The sequence below is a fragment of the Magallana gigas genome, chromosome 1 (genome assembly GCF_963853765.1).
Source record: "Magallana gigas chromosome 1, xbMagGiga1.1, whole genome shotgun sequence".
NCBI classification, from domain to species: Eukaryota; Metazoa; Mollusca; class Bivalvia; order Ostreida; family Ostreidae; genus Magallana; species Magallana gigas.
The window spans coordinates 52,084,527-52,107,997 of record NC_088853.1 but is presented as its reverse complement, the minus strand read 5'-3'; the positions used below and the strand labels follow the sequence as shown (position 1 = coordinate 52,107,997).

Below are 23,471 nucleotides of genomic sequence, written 5' to 3'. Positions count from 1 at the left end.
TTTTTTTAACCATAACATTCGTGATTTGCAAGCCCTTTAATTTTCACTGTCCGGTTTTTTTTCGCATGTCACGAAATTTGCGAAAATGGGGAAAATATGTAGCATTTTAAATTTGCGTCCCTACTGAAGATTATCTTCTCAATTCAATCCATTCTACATGTATCCTAATGTGTTTTAGAATTTTACATATTTAATAAATAAATGAAAAAAAAAAAAAACATTTCAAGTTCATGAACAAACTTTACTAATCATCAAAACTAATTTCAAATAGATTTCATTTATAATTTATGGACCAGGGTGTAAACATTAGTTCAATTTTGAAAGTTTAAACAATTAATCATTTCAAATTTATTAATAGAGCAATCATTTCCATTCAAAATTCAGTGTACATAACATGTCCATTATTTTGGTGAACTTGCAGTTCAATTACAACAGTTTCATTTGTTTCTGTGCAACAAAATCATGTATGTAAGGATCTGTAAATTTATGAAATCAAAATATTCATAATCTATTTTCAACCTTCATATTTCAAATTTCATACATTTCAAGAAAATAAAGCTTTTAAAATTGATTTACTTAATATTCTTCATAATTCATATATAACAATAAAAAAAGGTGATCAAAGATCACGTATTGAATGAACCATTCATTAATAAATGTTAATGAATAACATTGATAATAAGTACACATGTAAGAAATTGACAAAGTTTAAAAGTTACTCTGGGAGCAAAAATGACTGATCAAATGCATGGCAAAAAAAAATATTAAAGGACGAACAGGATTATGCAGCTAAAAAAATTCAAAATTTTCAAACATAAAGACATTAGGATGTCGTCTGCAATACATATCACGTTTAGGGGCCACTTTCTTGCCTTATAAGAAACAAAGGTAATCACAGATTACAAAGCACCGAGACGAGGCATCACCTTTATAAAGCATCACCTTTATGAGACCACCCTTATCATATTACCTGAAAATCATAGTTAATGATCTTGGATATCTATGGATACTGTTTCGAAACAGTATCATATTACTATATCATATGTTAAAAAATTGGATAATAATCATATGTTCATTTCATATATTAATATAAGATACACACATATAATAATAAAAATAAAATACTGTAATAAATAATGATGCAATATGATATTGTAACATATGATATGACATAGTGTCATGTTAAATACATTATTGCATTTGATCACATAATACAATATCATAATATATGATACAATGTCATATCACATAATACATCACAATTTTGTAACACATTATATTATATTGTATACTTAAGTATGATATTGTATGATATTATATCATATTTGATACATAATATGATATTGTATCATAAGATACAATATAACTTGATTCAACATTGTATCAAATCATATGATACAATATCATGTGATACAGTAATATATTATATAATACAATATCACTTTATACAAAATCGTATCATATGTTACAATATTATATATTCCAATATCAAATAATACTATTTCATGTGATAAAATAATATATTATATAAACCAATATCATTTTATACAATATCATATCATGTGATAAGATATTATATATTACAATACAATATTGTATCATATTATACCATATTAAATATGGCAATATAATATGAAACAATAGCATGTGATAAAATAGTATATAATACATTATCATTTTATACAACATTGCATCATAATAAAAAATACTTTACATTACAATATAATGATACAATATCATATCATAATGCACAAAAATATTGATACAATATCCTACTAACTTTTTATAATATAATATATGATATAACATTGTATCATATAAAACAATAGTGTATCAAATCTGACAATACTATATCATATGAATCATGTTATATCATTTAACAACAAACACATCTATCAATCAGGTTAGAGTGAGGTAGGATATTCTTTTTAAACATCCTTGATAATAGAGATCAGGATCTGAAACTGAAGCAACCTCTATGATTCATTTATATTATAGTTAAATTAACTATGCAAGCTATTGTCTATAAATCATGTGACCTGTTCCAAAATAACTAAACCTCATCCAGCATCCAAAACCTATGACTCAGATTCGGCATTCAAGCCTGCCAGATGCATCAGTATCATAAGACGCATCATCAATTCAAGTTTGGTTAAGTTAGGACCAGTCATTACTAAGATATATTTTTAGCATCCTTGATTATGAAGATCAGGCTCTGCATCTGAAGCTACCTTTGCAATCCATTTATATTATAGTTAAATCAACTATGCAAGTTTGAAATAGTACTAAATAAATTTAATATATGACCTGTTCCAAAAAACATAACCTCATCCAGCATCCGAAACCTATGGCTAAGATTCAGCATACAAGCCTTTCAGGTGCATCAGTATCTTAAGATGCATCATCCATGCAAGTTTGGATCAGTAGTAATTTAGAAATTGCTATCAAAGGCCACCTGCACCAAAAACTTTAACCTGTTCCAAAAGCCTTAACCTCCAGCATCTAAAATTCATTGCCCAGATTCAGCATCCAAGTTTTTCAAGTTCATAAAAAGGTCCAGATGCATCATCCATGCAAGTTTGGTGAAGATAGGACAAGAAATAACTAAGATAAAGGACCTGCAACAAAAACTTTTACCAGGTCCGGACGCCAACGCCAGCAGTATAGCATAAGTTCCCCCGAACTTCGTCTCGGTGAGCTAAAAATAAATTATCATACATGCCCTACGTCTTGTTGTTACATTACAGTTACATTATATGTAAAATGATGAGATTCATGTTTGCTTTTTCATTGATTTCATTTCATTTAATTTTTTAAATGTCCTAAGTCTTGTTGTTTTTCTCTCGCTGAAGATTTTAGATCTAATCTTCAAAAATTTGGTCCTCTCATCAAGCCGTTCCAATGAATACATTTCATGTTTTTCCAAAAACTCCTGGATTTCTCTTTTACCTTGAAAAGATTTTAAAAATAATATGAACAATCAGAATTATTATATTGTTACATATTCATGTAAAAAGGATAATACCTATGTATAGATTCAAGGCATACCATACTCTGTATGGTTTTTGCTTCCACTACTTCTTGCTGAATATTTTGATTTTCATAAATACATTCATGCTCGAACTACATTCATCCACTTATATGTCAAGATTATCTGTTTTGAAATGCCCCCTCTACCGCTTTAGGCTTCAATACACAACCCAAAATAGAAAGCCTATAGGGATTTTGCATTGCATCGGCCATGAAATAGCCTGGATGACATAATTGAAAAATTGTATGAGGTATTTCAAGTGGGTTCCGAATGGTGAAAAGATGTAAACATTTCACATTATAAATCTCCATGAGAAATTTGTTTCTATTCCTGTAACGGTCACCTGAGTAGCATATAACCCATACACAAACTTGTCGAGGAGTCTCATATATGCATTTAATTAATTAGGTTTTATTCTGGAGTAGAAAAATTATAAATTAGTAATGACGGCCACCTCCCTGCCTGAAATCTTTCAAAAAGAACTGTGAAACCTACAATTTTGGCAAAAAACTTAAAAGATCGGGTCTACAAAATCATGAATTCAGTTTCCTTTCAGGTGTGTGGGAGTAAAAAGGATAATTTTTTAACATTATATGCAATAACACCTATACATCCATTTTGGCCCTGCCCTAGAGTTAAAACCCATACTCCAGGGGACATGAAAATTAAAATTTCAGTAGAGGACTTCCTGGTAAACATAATTATAGGTCAGTTTTTTATACAGATGTGTGAGAATAGAGAAGAAAATGTTATAACATTATATGCATTAACACTATATTGCCTCCCCCCTCATGTCCTGAACCCCTGACCCAGGGGCCATGAATTTTACAATTTAAGGTAGAGGAGTTAGTGGACATCGTAACCATGTATTCAGTTTTTTGCCCACATGTGTGGGAGTAAAGAAGAAGATTTTTTAAGATTTAAAACATTTTACTATATGGCCATATTGGCCCCACCCTAGAGCCTGAACCCCTGACCCGGGGGTCATAAATTTCACAATTTTGGTAGAGGGCTTCATGGACTTTATAACCAGATATATATATATATATATATATATATATATTTATATGGGAGTTGAAAAGAAGATTTTCTAAGATTTAATACATTTTTACTATATGGCCATATTGGCCCCACCCTAGAGCCTGAACCACTGACCCAGGGGTCATGAATTTCACAATATGGACATCATAATCATGCATTTAGTTTTAACAAATATATATGGGGTAGAGAAGAAGATTTTCTAAGATTAAATACATATATACTATATGGCCATACTGGCCCCATTCTAGAGCCTGAACCCCTGACCCAGGGGCCATGAATTTCACAATTTATGTAGAGGGCTTCATGGACATTATAACTATGCAACCAGTTTTTTCCTAACATGTGTTGGAATAGAGAAGAATATTTTTTAAAATTTGGCTCTTTTTTTGCAAATTTGGCCCCACATGTGGCGCCCCGGGGGTAGTAGAGCCATGAATTTTACAATTTAGATTCCTCTCACCATAGAGATGCCTCACATGAAAAATGGTAATAATCAGCCCTGTAGTTTTTAAGAAGAAGTTAAAAATGTAAAATTGTTAAGGCACGATGCACGATAACGGACGAAAACGGATTGCAATAAACTCAGGTGACCTAAAAATTGCTAATTCATCAAATTGTGGATAGATAGACCAAGCAACAAAGATATATCACCTGAGCTGCTTTTAGTCTTCTTGGCTGCAACTGGGCTTGCAAGAACTTTAGTTCCATTATCATCTTCGATCTCAAAGAAGCACTCTGTAATTAATAACAATATCATGAATATCTTACTTTGCAAATACTAAGGACAGGCATGCATAAAACGTAATGAAAAGAGCAAACATTATGGATGGGTTTTAATTATTAAACGATGCAAATCAATGTACCATTGTCATCTTAAAGAAAGAAAGAAAATTATTGAGAAAAGTTTTTATCATTTCAATAATATGATTTCTATTACCCCCCCCCCCCCCCCCCCCACCACTACCACACACAGATTCACACAAATAAAAAAAAAGACTGATCACCTTGTGGTGTAACATCCGATGCATTTGCATTTCCACTCTCGCAGGGTTTGGACATCAAATCTTCTTCAGTCACATGTGATTCAGGTGCTGTACTTGGACCTTTAGGATTGTGCACATGTAACTCCGACACTCACCCTTTTAGATAAAATTTCAAAAATGTATACAAATACAAAAATTATTTAATGAAGAAAAAAGAAAAAGAAATACATACACAGTGATTTACCACACTAAAGCACTGCCCATATGCAAATGTGGGGGTATTTTACCCAGTTTTAAGCTTAAGTGTAAATTTTCCCTTACATGTAAATAATCCCTTTTACAGTATTGAAAGTGGTACTCAGCAAATGTTATTAAACACTTTACATTTTCATTACTTTCTGAACATTTCTTGAAAGTCAAATGGAATTGTGCACTACAGCCTCTGTCACAAGTCATAAGGAAATAACTCCATCTATACATTGTCATTCAAAAGCCAGAAGCCTAACACCTAGCTGCAATAATGTAGCCCTCTCCTGTTTTTTTTTTTTTGTTTTTTTTTGGGGGGGGAGGGGGGGGGGGAGTAAACATCAGTTATAAAAAATCGGAGAGGGCTACATTGTTGCAGCTACATATGTATGACTATCCTATTATCAAACAAGAAAAACATTCACAAAATAGATTGAAACAAACCTATCAAGTTGACTTCTTTCATCACAGGAACTGAGAGAGGGAAAACAATGGTATGGAACTGCAAAAGATCAAAGAATCGTTATTGCATAAATAAAGTTTAAAACAAGAAATCTTTTAAAGAAACAGTTGCCCCTTTTGTGGCTTTATCAATCTTAAAATGATTACTTTCTTTTACAATTCAAAATTAATTATTCTTACTAGACTTTGACCCGTGCGTGCACGGGTTGACATTGCATATGATATCGGACATTCACTACATCGACGCACCGTATTGTTTACAATTACAGAACCAAGCTTTAAGCCTACAATAATGCTATTAATTTCACTACACTCTGCTTAGTTATAATAATCTGACAGGAATGCCTCCCATGTACCCGTAATGTAGCAGAAAATTGCAGAATCGCTCCGAATCGATTTTTGAGAAAAATAATGAAGTTGTATTGAAAATAACAGTCAAATTATTCATAACAAACCATTCTGAGGCTGTAAATACTTTTCATCTAAATATTTAATTCATATTATTGAAGGAATCAACACTTTTTTGCTCGCTTCAAAATTACACACCATGTTGATATTCGGATCTCTTGGGATTTTACTCTAACACATTGTATTTATATTTAGGAATATTATTACATATAGGAGAATTTATCATCCATTACATTCCACTCATATCATGGAAATCAAATGCATTATCACAGCATTAGGGAGACCAGACAAACATGTTAATTGTTATACATAATAACGTTGCAACTTTGATTCTAATTCATTTACTTTGTTCAAAATGCTCACTGTTTTCTCTGAGGTTCAAGATGTCCTGTTTTTCCATTGCGATGCGGCTGGCTCTCAATAAATCTGTGGTGGACTCTGTATAAAAGTACTAATATATTGTATTGTAAATACAAGCTTCAACATTTACTTTTTAAATCATTGCAAATTTTATTCCTTATGACTAATTAAAATAAATATTACAAATATATTACCGGTACATCCATTCCATTCCACTCATATCATGGAAATCAAATACATTATCCCAGCATTAAGGAGACTAAGCCCCAGGATCACATAATAACATTGCAACATTTAGTTTAATTCATTTACCTTGTTCAAAATACTCAGTGTTTTCTCTGTGGGTCAAGATGTCCCGTTTTCCCATTGTGTTGCGGCTAGATCTCAATGAATTTGGGGTGGACTCTGTAAAAAGTACCAATATATTGTATTGCAATTTCAAGTCTCTAAGTTTACTTCTTTATATCATTGCTAAGTTTATTCCTAATGATTAATAAAAATAAATATAACAAATATATTACATCCATTACATTCCACTAATATCATGGAAATCTAATGCATTATCACAGCATTAGGGAGACCAGACAAACAATTTTATTATACTTTCATGTTAAATGTTAAATACTGAAATCTGATTGGTTTAGACGCAGTTGGTAATCCGTTCTATTACCCTCAGCGTTAGCAACACACTTGGCAATTGGTAACACAACGAACTGTTACATGCGCTTAAATTATGAGCGTATGGTTTGTCGTAGAATTTACTTCATTTCTAAATAAAAGCAGTAAAATTTTCTTTAGAAATAAGTAAAATAAAATGAATAGTGCCTGTTTGGGAGGGTATCTATTGAAATTGACACCCCTCGAAAACCATTGTCAACCTCCGCTCACTGCTTTACCTTAGGGTCAAGCTGTCCTGTTTTTCCATTGTGTTGCAGCTAGATCTCAATGAAACTGGGGTGGGCTCTGTAAAAAAGTACCAATATATTGTATCATAAATACATGCTTCTAAGTTTACTTCTTTATCTCTTTGCAAAACTTATTCCTAATGACTTATACATGTACTTATAAGTATAACAAATATATTACATCCATTACATTCCACTCATATTATGGAAATCAAATGCATTATCACAGCATTAGGGAGACCAAGCCCCAAGATCACGAGCAATCTTAGACTTGAGTAGTAAATTGTACACTGCCAGTGGCGTAGCTACCATGTATGCTTATATGCCTGAGCATGCACATCATTTGGGGGAAAAATCAGTAAAAAAATAAATAAAGAAAAAAAAATATAAAAAAAGAATTCAAGTATTAAGGTCCATACTTAGTTATTCCATCAGCCCGTTTCCGTCACTCGGTCCTACTTTATCCGAAATCAATGCTAAACAAAGATGTATTAAGCACCAAATATAGCCACACAATATGGTCTTAAAGTACCATATTAAAGAAACAGTACACAATGCATGTACCTAAAAAGGCAACTATTTATTTTGCAGTTGAACTTAGTTTTACACATTTTAAATTTCCCCGATAGAATATCACAGCTTTATTGAGATATTCATTACCATAAACTATGTGAAAATGAACTTAAGAATAAAAGCTTTGAGTGGGTCAAAGGCAAATGTCAAAAAAAAATTCTTCTTTTAACTTTTAATAAGTTTTGTGATTTTATTTTATGCCTAAACTATAGCCAAAACAATTTTAACTGCCTAAAAATAGGCTTAAATAGTAAGCATTCCTTTCAATTTCTGCTTTAATTTTTGGTGTTAAAAATCGTCAGAATCCATGAGCTTCCAGGGGCTTTCGCCCCCTGGGCTTTGTCCTGGACCCACTGGGGGCCTCATGGTGGCCCCCACACCCCCTGCCATTTTAAGCATGCACTTCGTTTCAGGTCTAGCTACCCAACTGACTGTATTAATGTTTCTTGCTTAAAAACATAATAACATTGCAACATTGAATTTAATTCATTTACCTGCTTCAAAATGCTCACTGTTTTCTCTGAGGGTCAAGATGCCCTGTTTTTCCATTGTGTTGCGGCTAGCTCTCAATGAATTTGGGGTGGACTCTGTAAAAATACCAATATATTGTATTGTAAATACAAGCTTCTATGTTTACTTTTTTAAATCATTGCAAATTTTATTCCTAATGATTAAACAAAATAAATATAACTGTTACAAATATATTACATCCAGTACATTCCACTCATATCATGTAAATCTAATGCATTATCACAGCATTAGGGAGACCAGATCAACATGTAGATTGTTATACACAACTACATTTCAAAGTATATCTAGTTAATATAAATGGATTTACTTTAGTCTGAATTAAAATGACTGGGCTCTCAGCCTCTTGTTCTTTCAGGTATTTTTTGCAAAGTGAAAATGGACTGCAGATGCAAAATTATTCTTTAAATAATAACATTACCCAAAACCTTCTTATTTTCATCTGATTCAGAATCAGAACTTGGCGAGTAGTTTGATACACTAAATGGGTCAGAATCCACATCAGAGGGAACTGAAAGAAATTAAAACAATATTATAAATTATGAAATTTTCTTTCATAAACATTCATCAATTATTAGTTTACCACATTTGGTAATTGATGTTTCTTTTTTATAAATCTGACAACAGACCACTGACTAAATCAAACTTTTCAGCCATGGTACAAAAACAAGACTGTACCAATATTCAGTGAAAAATGAATTCCAATTCAGATTGATGCTTAAATTAACTAACCTACCAAATCTGATAATTCTATGTAAATGTATATTTTTCAAGAAGTACATTCTGTAAACAATTTGCAAAATATACATATCTACTACAGAAACAGATTTTGTAATTTATCTAACAAAAAACAATTTTGTTCTGCAAAGGAGACCCTCCACATTAGTGAGGGTTCACAATGCACACTGACTTATATCAATAGCTTTTTGTTGGCATGGATGTTAGCGCGAGTGGGTCATGATGTGGGAAGAAGTTGGGGTGACTGGAGAAAACCCACGTGTCCAAGCAGGCGACCAATGTACCCTATCATATACAACAACTGTCGATCATGGGGATTAAACTTGGGTCGCAGTGGTGATAAGCAGGTGCATTGTCCACTGCACAACTGGACACCTCTTTCAAGCTTTTAATTTAATAGTGCTTGATAATGAAAACAAAATAAATCTATTCAGGTCAGCACAAGAACCGTATATAATGTTAAAATTGAAAGAAAATCAAACAACTATAAACAAAATAAAGTGAAATAAAACCTAACAAAACCATTACCAAAATCAAAAGGATCACAGCCTTTTCTGAAATCAATCAAAACTAGTACCGGTAAAAACATGTACATGAACAGGGGCTAGTGTTGTCACGATGATTGAATTTCAATCAATGATCAGTTGAAAAGGTTGTCGATTTATCATAATCGATTTTAGATTTTATAATCAACTATACTCAGTCTGGGTTTATTACATTAATATTATACCTATCATTTTGTTTTCTAATCTGTATTGAATGAAATGAAAACTGTTGTGAGCTGGGGGTTTTCATCAATCTCAAAAGATGTGCAACATTCTACCTAATAAAAATACAGCAAAAGTCTTATAAGCTTTTAAAAGGAAGTGAAAATAGCACTTATATATTTTAGATTATACATAGCATAAAATTTAGTGCCCCATATTATTGAATTTAATATAATTTGTTACCGATTCGATTATTGACCGATCATCAGATGGCAAGAGACAACCAATTCTGCTGATTAATTGATCACGATTTTTAACCTATTTAGCAACACTAACAGAAGTTTTAGGCTTGTTTTTCAATAAAAACATATAAATTATCTATTCTGATACTTTTTAAATTCTTGAGAAAAACCTATTTTTTAGATTAGTTTAAAACAAATCAATGTACGAAAAAATGCAAAAACAAAACCAAAGCCAGATAACAAGATATCCAAAGCCTGATTGTAAATCACTAAACTCTCTCTTAATAATTATTTTTTGTGTATAATTAATCCAACCATTTTCCTACCTTGCTGCGCCACCGCAAGCTTTTCCCATCACAACCATAGTCATATACATGAAGTATCTCTTCCCCAACCACAATGTCTCTCTTAGCAAACAATCATAGGTATTCCCTTCCATTAAACACTCTGAGTTTATGGTGGAGTTTGCATCGTCCTTGCCATCATTTACAAACTGGCAGATACATGTATGGTTGTTCACTCCTGACAGCATCAATACTACAGTGTACATAAAAAGAAATCAAACCTTAAATAAGAAGCATATAATTACTGGTATTTTTGCTTGACTTAATTAGAATTGTTTATAGTTATTTCTAGAAACATTACTGCCATACATAAATGTTAAAATATTACATTTAGCTGCAGGTCTGTATCTCCTGGTTTGAAAAAAAAATTTGGATAAACGTTGCTTCAATTTTTTTTTTTACATCAGGAGCTACATACCTCCAGCTTCATGTAAATATGTATAAATCGTATTACCAAAGTTCTTTTCCATTATATTTATAGATAAATATTTTGTTTTCTGTGCTTGTCTTCAGTCTCTCCTCCCCATCCTGTCCTTTTAATGTTTCTCCTGCAGGAGAAAATCTCCACTGACATGACTGGTTGTGCTAATAACTCCAAAACCTACATTAAAACCACAAGCACCTGTGTGAAAGCATTGTTTATATGCAAAGAAAACTTTTGGATTCATAAACATCTACATTAAGCCCCATTCACAATTGGCGTACGAGCACTTTACAACTCTTTGCGATCGGAATGTTTTAGATTCGCACGAGCTCTCTCATATATTGCATGAGGTCTCGCATTTGTTGCATGCGTTTTAGTACTTGCATCAAGTCTCCTTAAAAATTGTGGACATGCACACTATTCAGACACGACTGAATGCGATCCAAATTATCGCAGTGCAATGCACGAACAATATATAGTACGAACATTTTACAACATTTTGTATACTCGCAAGAGTGCAGGTGCATGATTTTTAAAGGTCATAAGATGAATCGCTGCTGTAGAGAGAGAGAGAGAGAGAGAGAGAGAGAGAGAGAGAGAGAGAGAGAGAGAGAGAGAGAGTTGAATGTGATAATAGTCTACCATATATCATATGTGCATGTTCTAGTGAGAACATACATTAAATTGGTAAACAACAAAATATTTACAACCATCGACCATTTCTAATGCTATCATGTATGAAACATGTCATGTTATTCTAATAAATCAACAATTACAGGGGGAAGGGCGCCCCGGGTGCGCATAAACATTAAAATTAATACAAGTATCAAAAAGTAGTTTTAAAAGTGTTGCTACATTGGTCATGCTTCTGGATTGAATGTTCTTGAGAGCACATTGTGCACAACGCTGTGTAATCAAGACATACATGTTTTGCCTGGTCAACAGATCACACTCAGCCCAACGGGAATCTGCAGACACATTGTTTACATTATTATTAATCATCAAAAGCCAAAAATTTTACAAACCTGATAATATCCGAAAAGCCAAACGAGAGTGATACTATGATGTCACATTTGTAAATGTGGGTCACAATTGTAAATGTGGGGTGAGCATCCCGGTTGTAAACATGGAGGCCTGACTATCTTACCTATAATAAGTCAATTCGTACATAGAATAGTCGGCTATCTTTCCACTATACAAGTGAAAAAGAGCAACTGATCTTAATTTGCTTTTAATTCATTTAGGTAACAAGGGGTAAATGTACATATATCTACATTACGTACATAATTAATTTAAAACAATATTACTGGTACATATAACTGTAATATAGAAAATTCTTTATGTCGATCTATTTACATAAAGCGACATTCTTCGGTTAACTTTTCTGTCCATTTTCAATAAACTAGCTATATAATTACAGGGATTTTTCAGCCTTTTTTTATTTTGAAAATGCCAATTTTTTTGGAATTGGGAAAATTGAATCGACAATTTCATGCAGTTGGGAGAAATCATATGTTGCATACATCATGATTTCTGAATTTATTATCATAATGGAAAATCAAAGAGCTAGACTTTAATTGAATAGAATCTAATTAACTTCACAATATAGATATATGTATAATATTCCTATATTTAGTTATTAGAACAAGTCTTTTTCCCTGAAATAAACACCTTCAACACTGGTCATAAAAGTATTACATTATTAAGAATTTATCAACATCCCCTTTTAAATTGAGAATGTATTTTTCTGTTTGAAATATTTCATAACATTTACCTTTTACTTTTATATCAGTCTAGTGTGTGTAAAAAAAAAAACCATGTACCATTTACAGTACTGTACTGTATACCACAAAATAACGATGTTTTAGAAAAACAGAGGAAAATCGGATTAAGAGTTGGCGATGTTTACAGCGTGTTTGGAAACTTTTATGACTGCAGTTTTGCTAAGTGGGTTTAATCATTTGTTAATACTGAACATTTATGGACATTCTGGTTATTTTACGAAGTATTTTTTGATAAGAAATAAACATAAGAACTATTTACCAGTTGGGGAAAAATACTGCTATACTAATTGGGATCATAATTTGGACAGCTGCTGAAGTGAACTTATTTCCAATTGGGAATGGGGACGACTTTTGCTCTGGAGAAGGTACTGATAAATCCTTGAATTACATATTACATCAAACGTACAGTGGAAATGAAAATCATGCTTTTATTGTTAACTTCGTTTCGAATGTCCTCGAAGATTAATCAACATTTGGTGTAAAATAGTCAAGTTGCACACATTATCGCCCTATTTTATTTGAATATTTAAAAAAAAAAACTTCATAAAAACATTACTTTGTTCAATTGTAGTAGGATTATCAAAAGTACTTACCATAAAATGGCTTTGATTCCTAAAAGGCAACACGCTGGCGTTAAAAGGTCCATTGTTTTAACCCGAGACGTTCCGAGAGTACTCGGAACAAATGGCGGAGAGCACTTGCCAAATGTTCAAACATGGTCAAGAAATTAACGACTTTTTTTCTAGTTAGGCTTTATACATGAAAAGTGAAAAAGTATTTTGAAAACAAGTTCATTTAGAATAATTAAAGGCTAAACAAATTATATATGTTAGATTTTTTGCAATATTGCAAGTTTTCGTTGGTCTCCTAAATGCAGAAAAATAGTCATTGCTAATTATACGATGGAGGCAGATTGAATTCCTTTTTACGAAAATATATAGACAAAAGGCAACTATTGGATGTCAAATAATAGACACATTGATGCATTTTAGGCAAAGACACACCGTTCATTCATTTAAAGATAAGCCAATTACATTTTAGACAAGGTCAAAATAATACGGAGACCAAAATATGTCTCCCTAATCTACTGGTCTCCCTAATAAAGATAAAATAATACAATCGGTCTACCAAATGCATAAGTCAGGTATATATATATATATATATATATATATATATATATATATATATATATATATATATATATATATATATATATATATATATATATATATACATATATGTTATACAGATTATGTTGACATCAAGTATTTTAGAATAACCTTTAGGCAGACCTTAAATTAAGGCAGACAAAAACGGGTCTGCCTGATTTTAAAAGCAATAATTAACGTTGGGATAATTATTAATTAACTTTGTTTATCATTTTTTTGCAATAACTAAACACAATTAATTCATGGAAATACTTTTTGTGTTTATTGTTTATTTAAGGTCACAATAAAACAACATTAAAAATGTTGAATGTATGTTTTTACAAATACGCAGCATACCCTTTAGGTGGACGATGTTCAACTTGATAAAAACCATACTTTTTAAGAGTATGTTTCATGTTTTTAAACATTTGTTATCATTTACGATAATGTTTTATCAGATCCCATGCTTTTTTCCGAAAAAAAAGTTACGATAAAAAAATCGATATATTTGCCACCGTGCCAAGTCTTCATTTGAAATATATTTTTTGTCCGAAAATGAGCCTCGGTCTTTTTCTATGGGTTGCGAAGGCTTCCGAACAAACATGGCTGCTTTGAGTTACGGCAAGAGATGCGTAAGTAGGATCAAGCTTATATAGACTAGCTTATTAAGTTTCTATGTTGATATTTTACTTTTAATCATTAAAATTCTTTTGTTGTCACACTCTGTTCATGAAATATGACGACAAAAAAAATGTTGAACTAAGGAAAACATTTCAAGGACTTGTCAAAGTTAAACAATAAAACACCAAAATGATTACTAAAAAATTGAATTAAAACAAAATATTTGCAGTTTTAAGTAAAGAGAGAACTAATTCTATGAGATGCATGCATTTCAAGACAGTAGGTTTTACATGATACATAATATGACGTCATGGTTGATTTTTGCGTCACAACAAAATAGATTTATTGTGAAATTAGCTAATCTAGTGTTACGTTTAGGAGTTAACATCGTATTCATATTAATTTAATGCATAATATGTATACCTTTTCAGCTAAAAGCAGTCCTAGAAAACGATATAAAGAAAAAGGTAGGAACATTTATAATTCAATTCATGTAAACATGCATGCCCTAGCCTACTGTATAACTGTTGACTCATTACTGTAGTATCGCAAGAGGTTGCTTGTTAAATTATAGATTATAACCGAAATCATGTAAAAAATAATTCAGTGATAATTTGGATAATTATTAAGTTTTTCTAGCAAACATATTGTTCATATGAAGGGGGGGGGGGGGGGGGGTAGGAACTCTTCTGTTTCTTGAGGTAAACATTTCCGGTTTACATGTTTACTCTCGTGTGACTCGTCTGCCACGGTCTGGGTAAATATCCTGTAATTTCTAGCATTTTATCTTGAATTTCAATAACATAACATGAAAATTTGTATATAGGTATTAATATGTTTTACGGTGCTACCGTTCTGGCGAGGGCAGCAAGTATGTACACATACCTTGCATCATTGTCAACCTAGTGTTATTTAGGTATCAACGAACGTTAAAGAATTTTTGAGAGAGTATTGCTCTACAATAAGTATGGTTAAGGTATTAATTTTACAATAAGTATGCGAAATGTATCAATTTTAATGGTTATGGTACATACAAAGCAATCCCTTACCCCTCTCCAGAGAGGGAGAGAGACTCGGAGAGAGAGAGAGAGAGAGAGAGAGAGAGAGAGAGAGAGAGAGAGAGTCTGGTCCCTGTTTGTAGTTGTGTATTTTCCCACTTTTTAAATTTAATGGTTTGACTATATTTTTTCTCTTTATTCCTTTTTATTTAGTTCAAAATGTCCTATTGTTTATTTCCTCCCCACTCATATCTATAGGCCCTTACTTAATACCTGCCTACTGTACATGCATGCACAATTAGGCCTAGCTTAAAAATGGATCGATATGACAGTAAAGTATGGCTCTTGCTAGTATATATTTATATAATCTCTATATTAAAAACAAAATTAAAAACAAGTCATACAATGTCAATGAGGCAGGTATCGCAGTCTATACTGAAATACTGAAATAGCTAGTACATGCATTACAGATGTTTGAGCCACCTCTAAATTTATCATGGGAAATAGAGCGCGAGAGCACTGTGACGACATCCATGACTTTGTTCGTCTTTGTTTATGTATCTCGAAGCATGTAACAAATCTCTTGAGTCTCGCCAAACAATATGCGGTACTCAAAACGTGTCCTCAAACCTTAACACACTGTAAATTACGAGTTAAAAGTCGTCCATTTTTGGCATAGCACCACGGATGAAAACATTAGAGAGCATTAAGGGACGTAGACAAGAAATTTTGTTTGATGAGCTGTAGGTTAAGCTCGTTCTTTTTCCCGCGCACACTGGTTCTGAGAGCTCGCTTCGCTCGCCGGCCGACGAGCTGCGCTCGCTATAATAATATTATATGTATTATGTCATGGGAATTTTGAAGATTTTTGGTGGTTCGGTGTGTAGTGAATAAACAAGGCCAGTAACGTTATGTGGTCAGTAATAATATCTGGCATCACTAAGTCTTGTATCACTTCTAACAAATAAGTTCTGTAGAATAGTGTCAAGTAATGTGTGTACATTTTTTGTATTATTACAATCGGGTTCGTTATCGGGTTCGGGCTATTCAATATTATATAGCTCTTTGGTTTGATTCGGGATACAGAAGATGGTAAGTAATGATATTGTGCATAACAGGGCATTATTTTCACAAATTTCTACCAGCGAATACTTAATGGACTTGGCGAAATTGCACATTCAAGATAAATCAGAGACATAAATGTTACTTATGTCTCTGGATAAATTAAAGAGTATTATTTTTCTCCACTTTGTATATTTCAAGAGGCCTGGTATAACATGTCAAATATTATCATTAAACTTAAAAAATCCCAAAGAATATATGTTACATTTAAATACAGTAAAATGAAGTCTGTTTTCAATCTAGAGTAGAATATATAATTTGAATTTCCTCTGTTCTTTATCTCTTATTTTTAAAAAGAGTAAAGCTTTCATAAAATATTACAAACTGGTCGGGGATCATGTGTATTGCTTGAGCTGCAGTACTCTCAGAATGCTTTTCAACTAAATTAGACGCATATGGGCTTGTATAACTAATCACACACCAGTTCCCCAGTGAAATGTTGACAATCTTTAACCCAAGATATTTACATGAACTGACAAGACTGACTTGAAAATATGAGCGGGTCCTATGATATTGTGGTAGTTAAATCATTTTGTCAAAAAATCAATATGGAGATATTTCCAGAAATTAATGTTATTGTGAGTTTCCTCTAATTAATATATACCCCAGTGATGTTCAGCGTGTCTTTGTTTACTATGCCTAAAAATATCCCGATGTCAAAATTCAATTTCAGCGCGTGCTACTGTACGTAAACAGAAATACTGCCTACCATAGAACCTGTGGTATCATATGTATTATAAGTATAATAAACAATACAATTTAATAATGTATATTTACATTTGCAAATACATTTCCTTATGTGAACCTATAGAATAGCGAAAACTTTCAATTCTGTATGAACTTTTTTGTGATGTCACAATGTTCATAGCACGCGCTTATCGCTTGTTGCTTGGATTTCGGCTTCACAGGATTTGATCACGTGACAAACCAACTTCATATCCCGGTGAACTTTTATTTGTTTATTTCTTAAATATTAGTTTTAAAACTCACTAATAGTATAGATATATATTGCTTAAAGTAAATTTTTCCCTATGTTTTGATAATATTAATGAAAAACAGTGACTTGTGAACCCAGCTGTTATCTCTAGAGATTTCAGACATGCACAAAATCAAAACAAAGTTTGACAGTTTGATAAAATATGTTTTCTACTCTGTTAATTGGATGCAAGAACCATTAAAAAGCAATATTAGTGAGTAGCAATATCGTCATTTCATTAGTTAGATAGGTCTGGAGTTAAACATTTGAATTCGAAACGAGAATACTGCCTTCAGGTGGAAGGGATGAATATTCTGTTTTCATAATGGTGCCGGTTCTGATGTTTTTCTTGCAAATAAAATATCAAATTGTCGAAAGAGCCATGAAACAACGGCTATTTCGGACTAACTGACTACATGTAACTACAGATAACTATAACCACCCATCAAGCTTTATTGTTACCATTCTCACCATCATGATATTTTTTTAGCCCCTCTTTCAGGAATGATGCTATTAATTAAGTTCTTGAATTATTTATCATATTATAAGGAGATGAATTTGAGCAAACCTTGATATGTTATATATATATATCTTCTGATTTTTCATAAAATGTACAATTTACAGTATTATTGATTGATCTTGCAATAATCTTAGTCATATAATACATACTTTTTAGAAAAAACGTTTGTCGCCTGATGCTGAGGCACAGCGTTATTGTGAGGCAGGTCTTGATAAGGACGGCTTTGAAGTCAAATATATATCAGACTATAAAGGTAGTATTTTTTTTTCTTTAATACATATTTTCTTATTTATATTTGAGTAATTTATTTAATTATGTTAAGATATCGCTGATGGATATTATCATTAACAGAAAACCACTCAACTTAATATTGTACTAATTCTAAATTAAGATACTGTAGACGTATTTTTTTCCACGGGGTCATAATTCCGCGGAATCAAAATATCAATTTAATGCGCGGGTAAATACTTACGCGGATTCTTTGAATGAAAAAAAAATCATTTGAATAATTATTATTAAATTTAGTTCTGAGCGATTTTCATTACCTAGAATTTGTCCAACTTCGGACTTAAATTGTAAGAACTGTTCACAGTGAACAGTAATGATCGGTTGTGCACTGGTCGGTAGTCATTAGTTAGCCGTCAAGATGTTACAACAAATATTTTAATCTTTATTAACTGTCAATTTATAGGTTCACATGTCGTTTAAATTATGAGTTGATCAGTTTTATCAATTAAAAATCAGAGCACAAAGGGATCTAAAAATTGCAGTAAAAACACAGGTCTTAGCGTGTAGTTAATTGGGTCATTGAAAGACAGACCCGCTTTGGGTTATTTGTCTTCTGACACATGCCGTTATTTCAAGCTGGGAGAAGTTTAAATTTCATGCAAGTAAATTTACAGAAAATTCAAATCTTTAGGAGATTAAATTGTTTATTATGTGAATTCTCAAAACAAATTTGTTTGAGTTTGCATATATAAAAACGATAACACATTGGGTACACGTATAGGCAAGTGTTATATAATGTATTAACTTCCAGTTATCCTTATTCATGTAATGCAATTTCAAAATTTCGTTCCAAACTGCACTTTAAGTAGCCTGGGAAAAAATTCTGCGGAAAATTTGTGCCAGCATTCATAGTGTAAATTAATACCAAGCGGACAAAAGTACGTCTACAGTAATCTTAATGACACTTTCAGAATATTTCTATGATTTCCCTATGCATATAATAGCATCAATGTGAATTTCTTTTTTTAATATCTCTTACTAGTAAGGTTGTATTGGACACCTCCAAATTGTGACATACTTCGAATTTAAGTAAACAATCATATCAAGTAAAATTTTATGATTAAAATGTTAATATAGACAGGTGTCCCATACCACCTAGATTCCAGGATTCTCTCAAACACTGGTGTTTAAAATCAGAAGCATTTAATGATATATGTAATATATATTATCCTCTTTTAAAAACATTTTACTGACCTTATATTGTGACATTATTCCTTATGCACAATGATTTTAACGAAAGTTCATTCTTTTTTTTAACCAAATCTTTATGTGGTTTTGAAAAATACCGTATTAATTTGATTAATAAAGAAATTTTGCATTTCATTTCAAAATTTTTAGTAATATAATGGCGTGTGACCAGTTCTCGCCACCTACCATTTCTCGCCAGTGCATTCTTACATCATTTTAATTATCAACACATAAAATTATATATGAAAAATTACATAACAATACACTGGCGAGAAATGGTACTCGGCGATAACTATTTGTATGAAAATGTTAAACGTGACCCGTACTTGTAATGTTTTGTTGCCAATCAGGAGTTTCATTTCATCCATAAAACAGGGTTTGGCGTATTTAGTGTGGCTGAGCATGCGAAAGGGGATTTTCTATTACAATATGCTGGGGAGAAAATAACGAAGAACGAAGCAACTGAAAGGATGAAAAAGTCAACAGAAAACAAATTCTTCTTCTATTGCTACAAAGGACAGGACTTATGGTAAGAATAGTTTTGAATACTTTATTGAATCTTATGTATACTTTTGTGATGTTAATGAGATATTACATGTGCATAAATAAGTGTACATGTACCAACCGATGACAAGACTTGCTGTTTATATATAATAATGTTGTTTTTACATGTACTATGCCTAAATAGTAGTCAGGGTTTGAGACAATATTAGTGCACAAGCCTATTGTTATTATTATGCCGACTGTTGAATATACGGACATGCTTTGCTATAAGTACATGTAGCTGTGACGTTCGAGTGTTGACAAGTCCCTAAAAATAATCACTGGAAAAGCAAGTGTTTGTTTCTTTTTCAAATTAATCAATTGATTTGATAGTTTATTTAATCAACAATTTGTTGTACATTAAAAAGTCAACAAAGGTTTATGTTCTTTTCAAGAAATGAGAGACGTTTGGCCTTGCCGAGAAAACTCGAAATGTTTAGCAGACGAAATCTCATTGAATTTTTTTCTTGTACATTCTTTATCAAGCGTCATTTAAAAAAGCGTTTTTGTGATTCTCATGTAGAATTTCTTTGAAAAATGTTCAATCAATTTGTTCAAAAGTTCATTAGAAACTTTAACTTTAAAATTACCGTCAATAATGAAGTGTTTTTGGAAAAACGAATAATTTTAATTGCTTGATGTCAGCCGTACATATCTACATTTTATATAGATAAATACCGTTATTTATAATAACGGCTAATTTAGTGTAGCGGTAACGCGTTGGGCTTCAAGCTGGAATGATTTTAGCGTTGTGAGTTCGAATCCTGCTGTCGGCACTTGAAAGATTTTTGTTGAAAACATTTGCCGTGCTCTATTACGGCATAGTATGCTTACGCTATATAAATCCTTTAATACTATGCGAAAATAGATGAGTACTGAATATACAGTGACAAACAGACAGAAGGCATAAAAATTTCTCCTAGACTATGTAATGTTTGTGAATTTGTTTTATTTGCTTCCGATTTTTGATTACGCTTTCATGTGTGAAATCATTAAAGATGAGTGTGATATGCTTAGTATACAGTCCCCTGTAAATTAATTCAACAAATAAAATGCATATTTTATTATAAAAAAAACCATAATTACAAGCATAGGGTAACTTTATTGATAGAAGGCATACATGTTAACTCTATCGCTTTATGTTGAAGTCTACAGCTTTTTACATCTGAGTCTGTTTCCCGCTTACTGCTTTGATTAGGAGATCTACTGCTTTTCTTCAAAATACATTCGTTGTTTTGTTAGATAGCCATTTGGTCCAAAAACCCTGTCAGGTTTGAATTATTAAACTCTGGTGTAGGAATACATGAGACTATAAAAATATCTTAGTTGTTCATATTATATAAAATCTGATTATTTTCAAAGTGTTTATTGATAAGTTTCCTTGAAAAACAATGCTTCAGCATACATTACATTGAATTTTTCTATTATTTTCAAGAACTAAGTCTTGTCAGCGGTGAAGATTTGTGCTTAGGTCCAACCACTGTTTCACTTTGGGTTTGCCAGAGTAACTGCATAGGAGAGTTGATTAAAATCAACTCCCAAAAATGATAATGTGTCAAAGAAGATATCTTGATATTTTCCCTTTCATCAATTTCAATTGTATTTCTTTCACAGGTATGTGTATTTTAAGTAAAAATCATCAAAAACAGATGGAAGCAATAACTTGGGATAGAGTAAAGTTCTTTATAAATGATATTATTTGTAAAATTTCGATAACTTAGCCTATTTTTTACTGAACAAAGGCAATTGTTAAAGTCTCCAAAAAATAAAATAGCTTTAACAGTTGGATGGTAAATACATGCAAACTTTTTGGGGGGCAGGAGTTGATATTGCTAAATATGTCAAGTTTTCTATATTATAGTTGATATCCTTCTCTCTCTCTCTCTCTCTCTCTCTCTCTCTCTCTCTCTCTCTCTCTCTCTCTCTCTCAATGTCATGAACATGAACAAAAGTTGTCATTAAAAAATTCTGATGAAAATGAATTACACAAAATTATTTTACATTTTCCTGAAACTGTGTTTGCATGTTTGAGGACTTTCTGTGATGGTTTGGGGCTAACAATGTTTTTTACCTTCTACATACCGGGCCGGTACATGTACATGCTAACCTACAGTGGTGAAAAAGAGGTAAATTTAGAACCCCAAAGAGATGGCATTGTGTGTGGCCTTTTTTGTGTATATTTTAAAGCACATAGTTTTATATACTATTTATGTAAATAGAGATTCTTATTAGTTATTCTTACTGGGGCTGTAAATTTACTTTGAGATAAGCAGGGCATTTGAGTTATCCGTGTTGACATACCCGGGTTTTTTATAATCACTTATGTAGTAAAAATGGGTGGGACCACAGACGTACCTCGAGATATCTGCGGTATTCGAGATATTGGTGCTTGAGATACCGAAGTTTAACTGTATCCAGAAAGTCTCTCCTTATTTCAATTTTGAAAAAAGGTTCACAATTGATAGAAAAATTTGCAAAGTATATACAAAGCAATATGTACAAAAATACAAAGCCCATTAATGTGAAGAGTGTTATTTCATGTATATAGTATAAATTACTTAAACTTAAGGTACCTCACTACAGCTAGACTTTACTTTTCAAGACACTATATTACAAAATGGCAGTTAAAGGAATATGAGCTGCAATTTTCATGATGAAAATTTTTTTAACGAAAATGTCATTTTCTACTCAAATGTCAAAAATATCATCATGATGGTATTTAAATTTCTTTTCGCCAAATTTTTGTGAAAAGGGCCGTTACGGAGCCTTAATTGGAGCGAAATTGAATTATTGTTATCCTGTACAAAAATTGATTTGCTATATGTTCCTTTGAAGAGATATCTTTTCTCTGACAAAAATTAATGATTTTTTTTCAACCTTATTTATCATAAAAATTTAAGTTACATGCAGACTTAGCATCCTAGCAGGATTTACAGCAAAATGAAATTCTAAAAAAATACAGCTCATATTGCTTTAAATGTATTGTTATGGTATATTGTTGTTAAATATCATTTATTTATCATAATTGCTCAGCAGTTAAAACATTGGGCTTGTGAACTGCAGATCATGAGTTGGAATCTGCCTATGACTTTTGTTCATGAATACTAGTGTACTGAATTGAATTTTTAAAAATACAGTTTTTTATCCAAAATTTACCTCCTATTTGATTTCTACACTTCTTATTCATCATGCAATCTATCATAATCAAATTTACATAATCAAGTAGTGTTGTGCTGATTTGAGAAATTATTTCAAGGTGTAGTGAGCCACATTATTAATAAAGGTAAAATA

General features: G+C 31.9%; 2 protein-coding genes across 7 annotated transcripts in view; both read left to right on the top strand.

Moving 5' to 3' along the window:
• Positions 1-23,471, top strand: part of LOC117687253 (scavenger receptor class F member 1-like) — a 56,640-nt gene that overhangs the window by 5,790 nt on the left and 27,379 nt on the right. The window lies entirely within an intron of this gene.
• The window catches only part of LOC105331908 (uncharacterized), a 32,150-nt gene continuing 23,047 nt past the window's right edge, over positions 14,369-23,471 (top strand). For 2 of the 5 annotated variants that reach the window (XM_066070542.1, XM_066070545.1), the window contains exons 1-4: positions 14,372-14,556; positions 14,977-15,012; positions 18,318-18,414; positions 20,013-20,166. In XM_066070542.1, coding sequence (XP_065926614.1) covers positions 14,500-14,556; positions 14,977-15,012; positions 18,318-18,414; positions 20,013-20,166 — 344 coding nt within the window. In that variant the 5' untranslated portion in view covers positions 14,372-14,499. Of the gene's footprint in view, positions 14,557-14,976; positions 15,013-18,317; positions 18,415-20,012; positions 20,167-23,471 lie in introns of all 5 variants that reach the window. The other 3 variants (XM_066070540.1, XM_066070553.1, XM_066070549.1) reach the window with 3 other exon arrangements.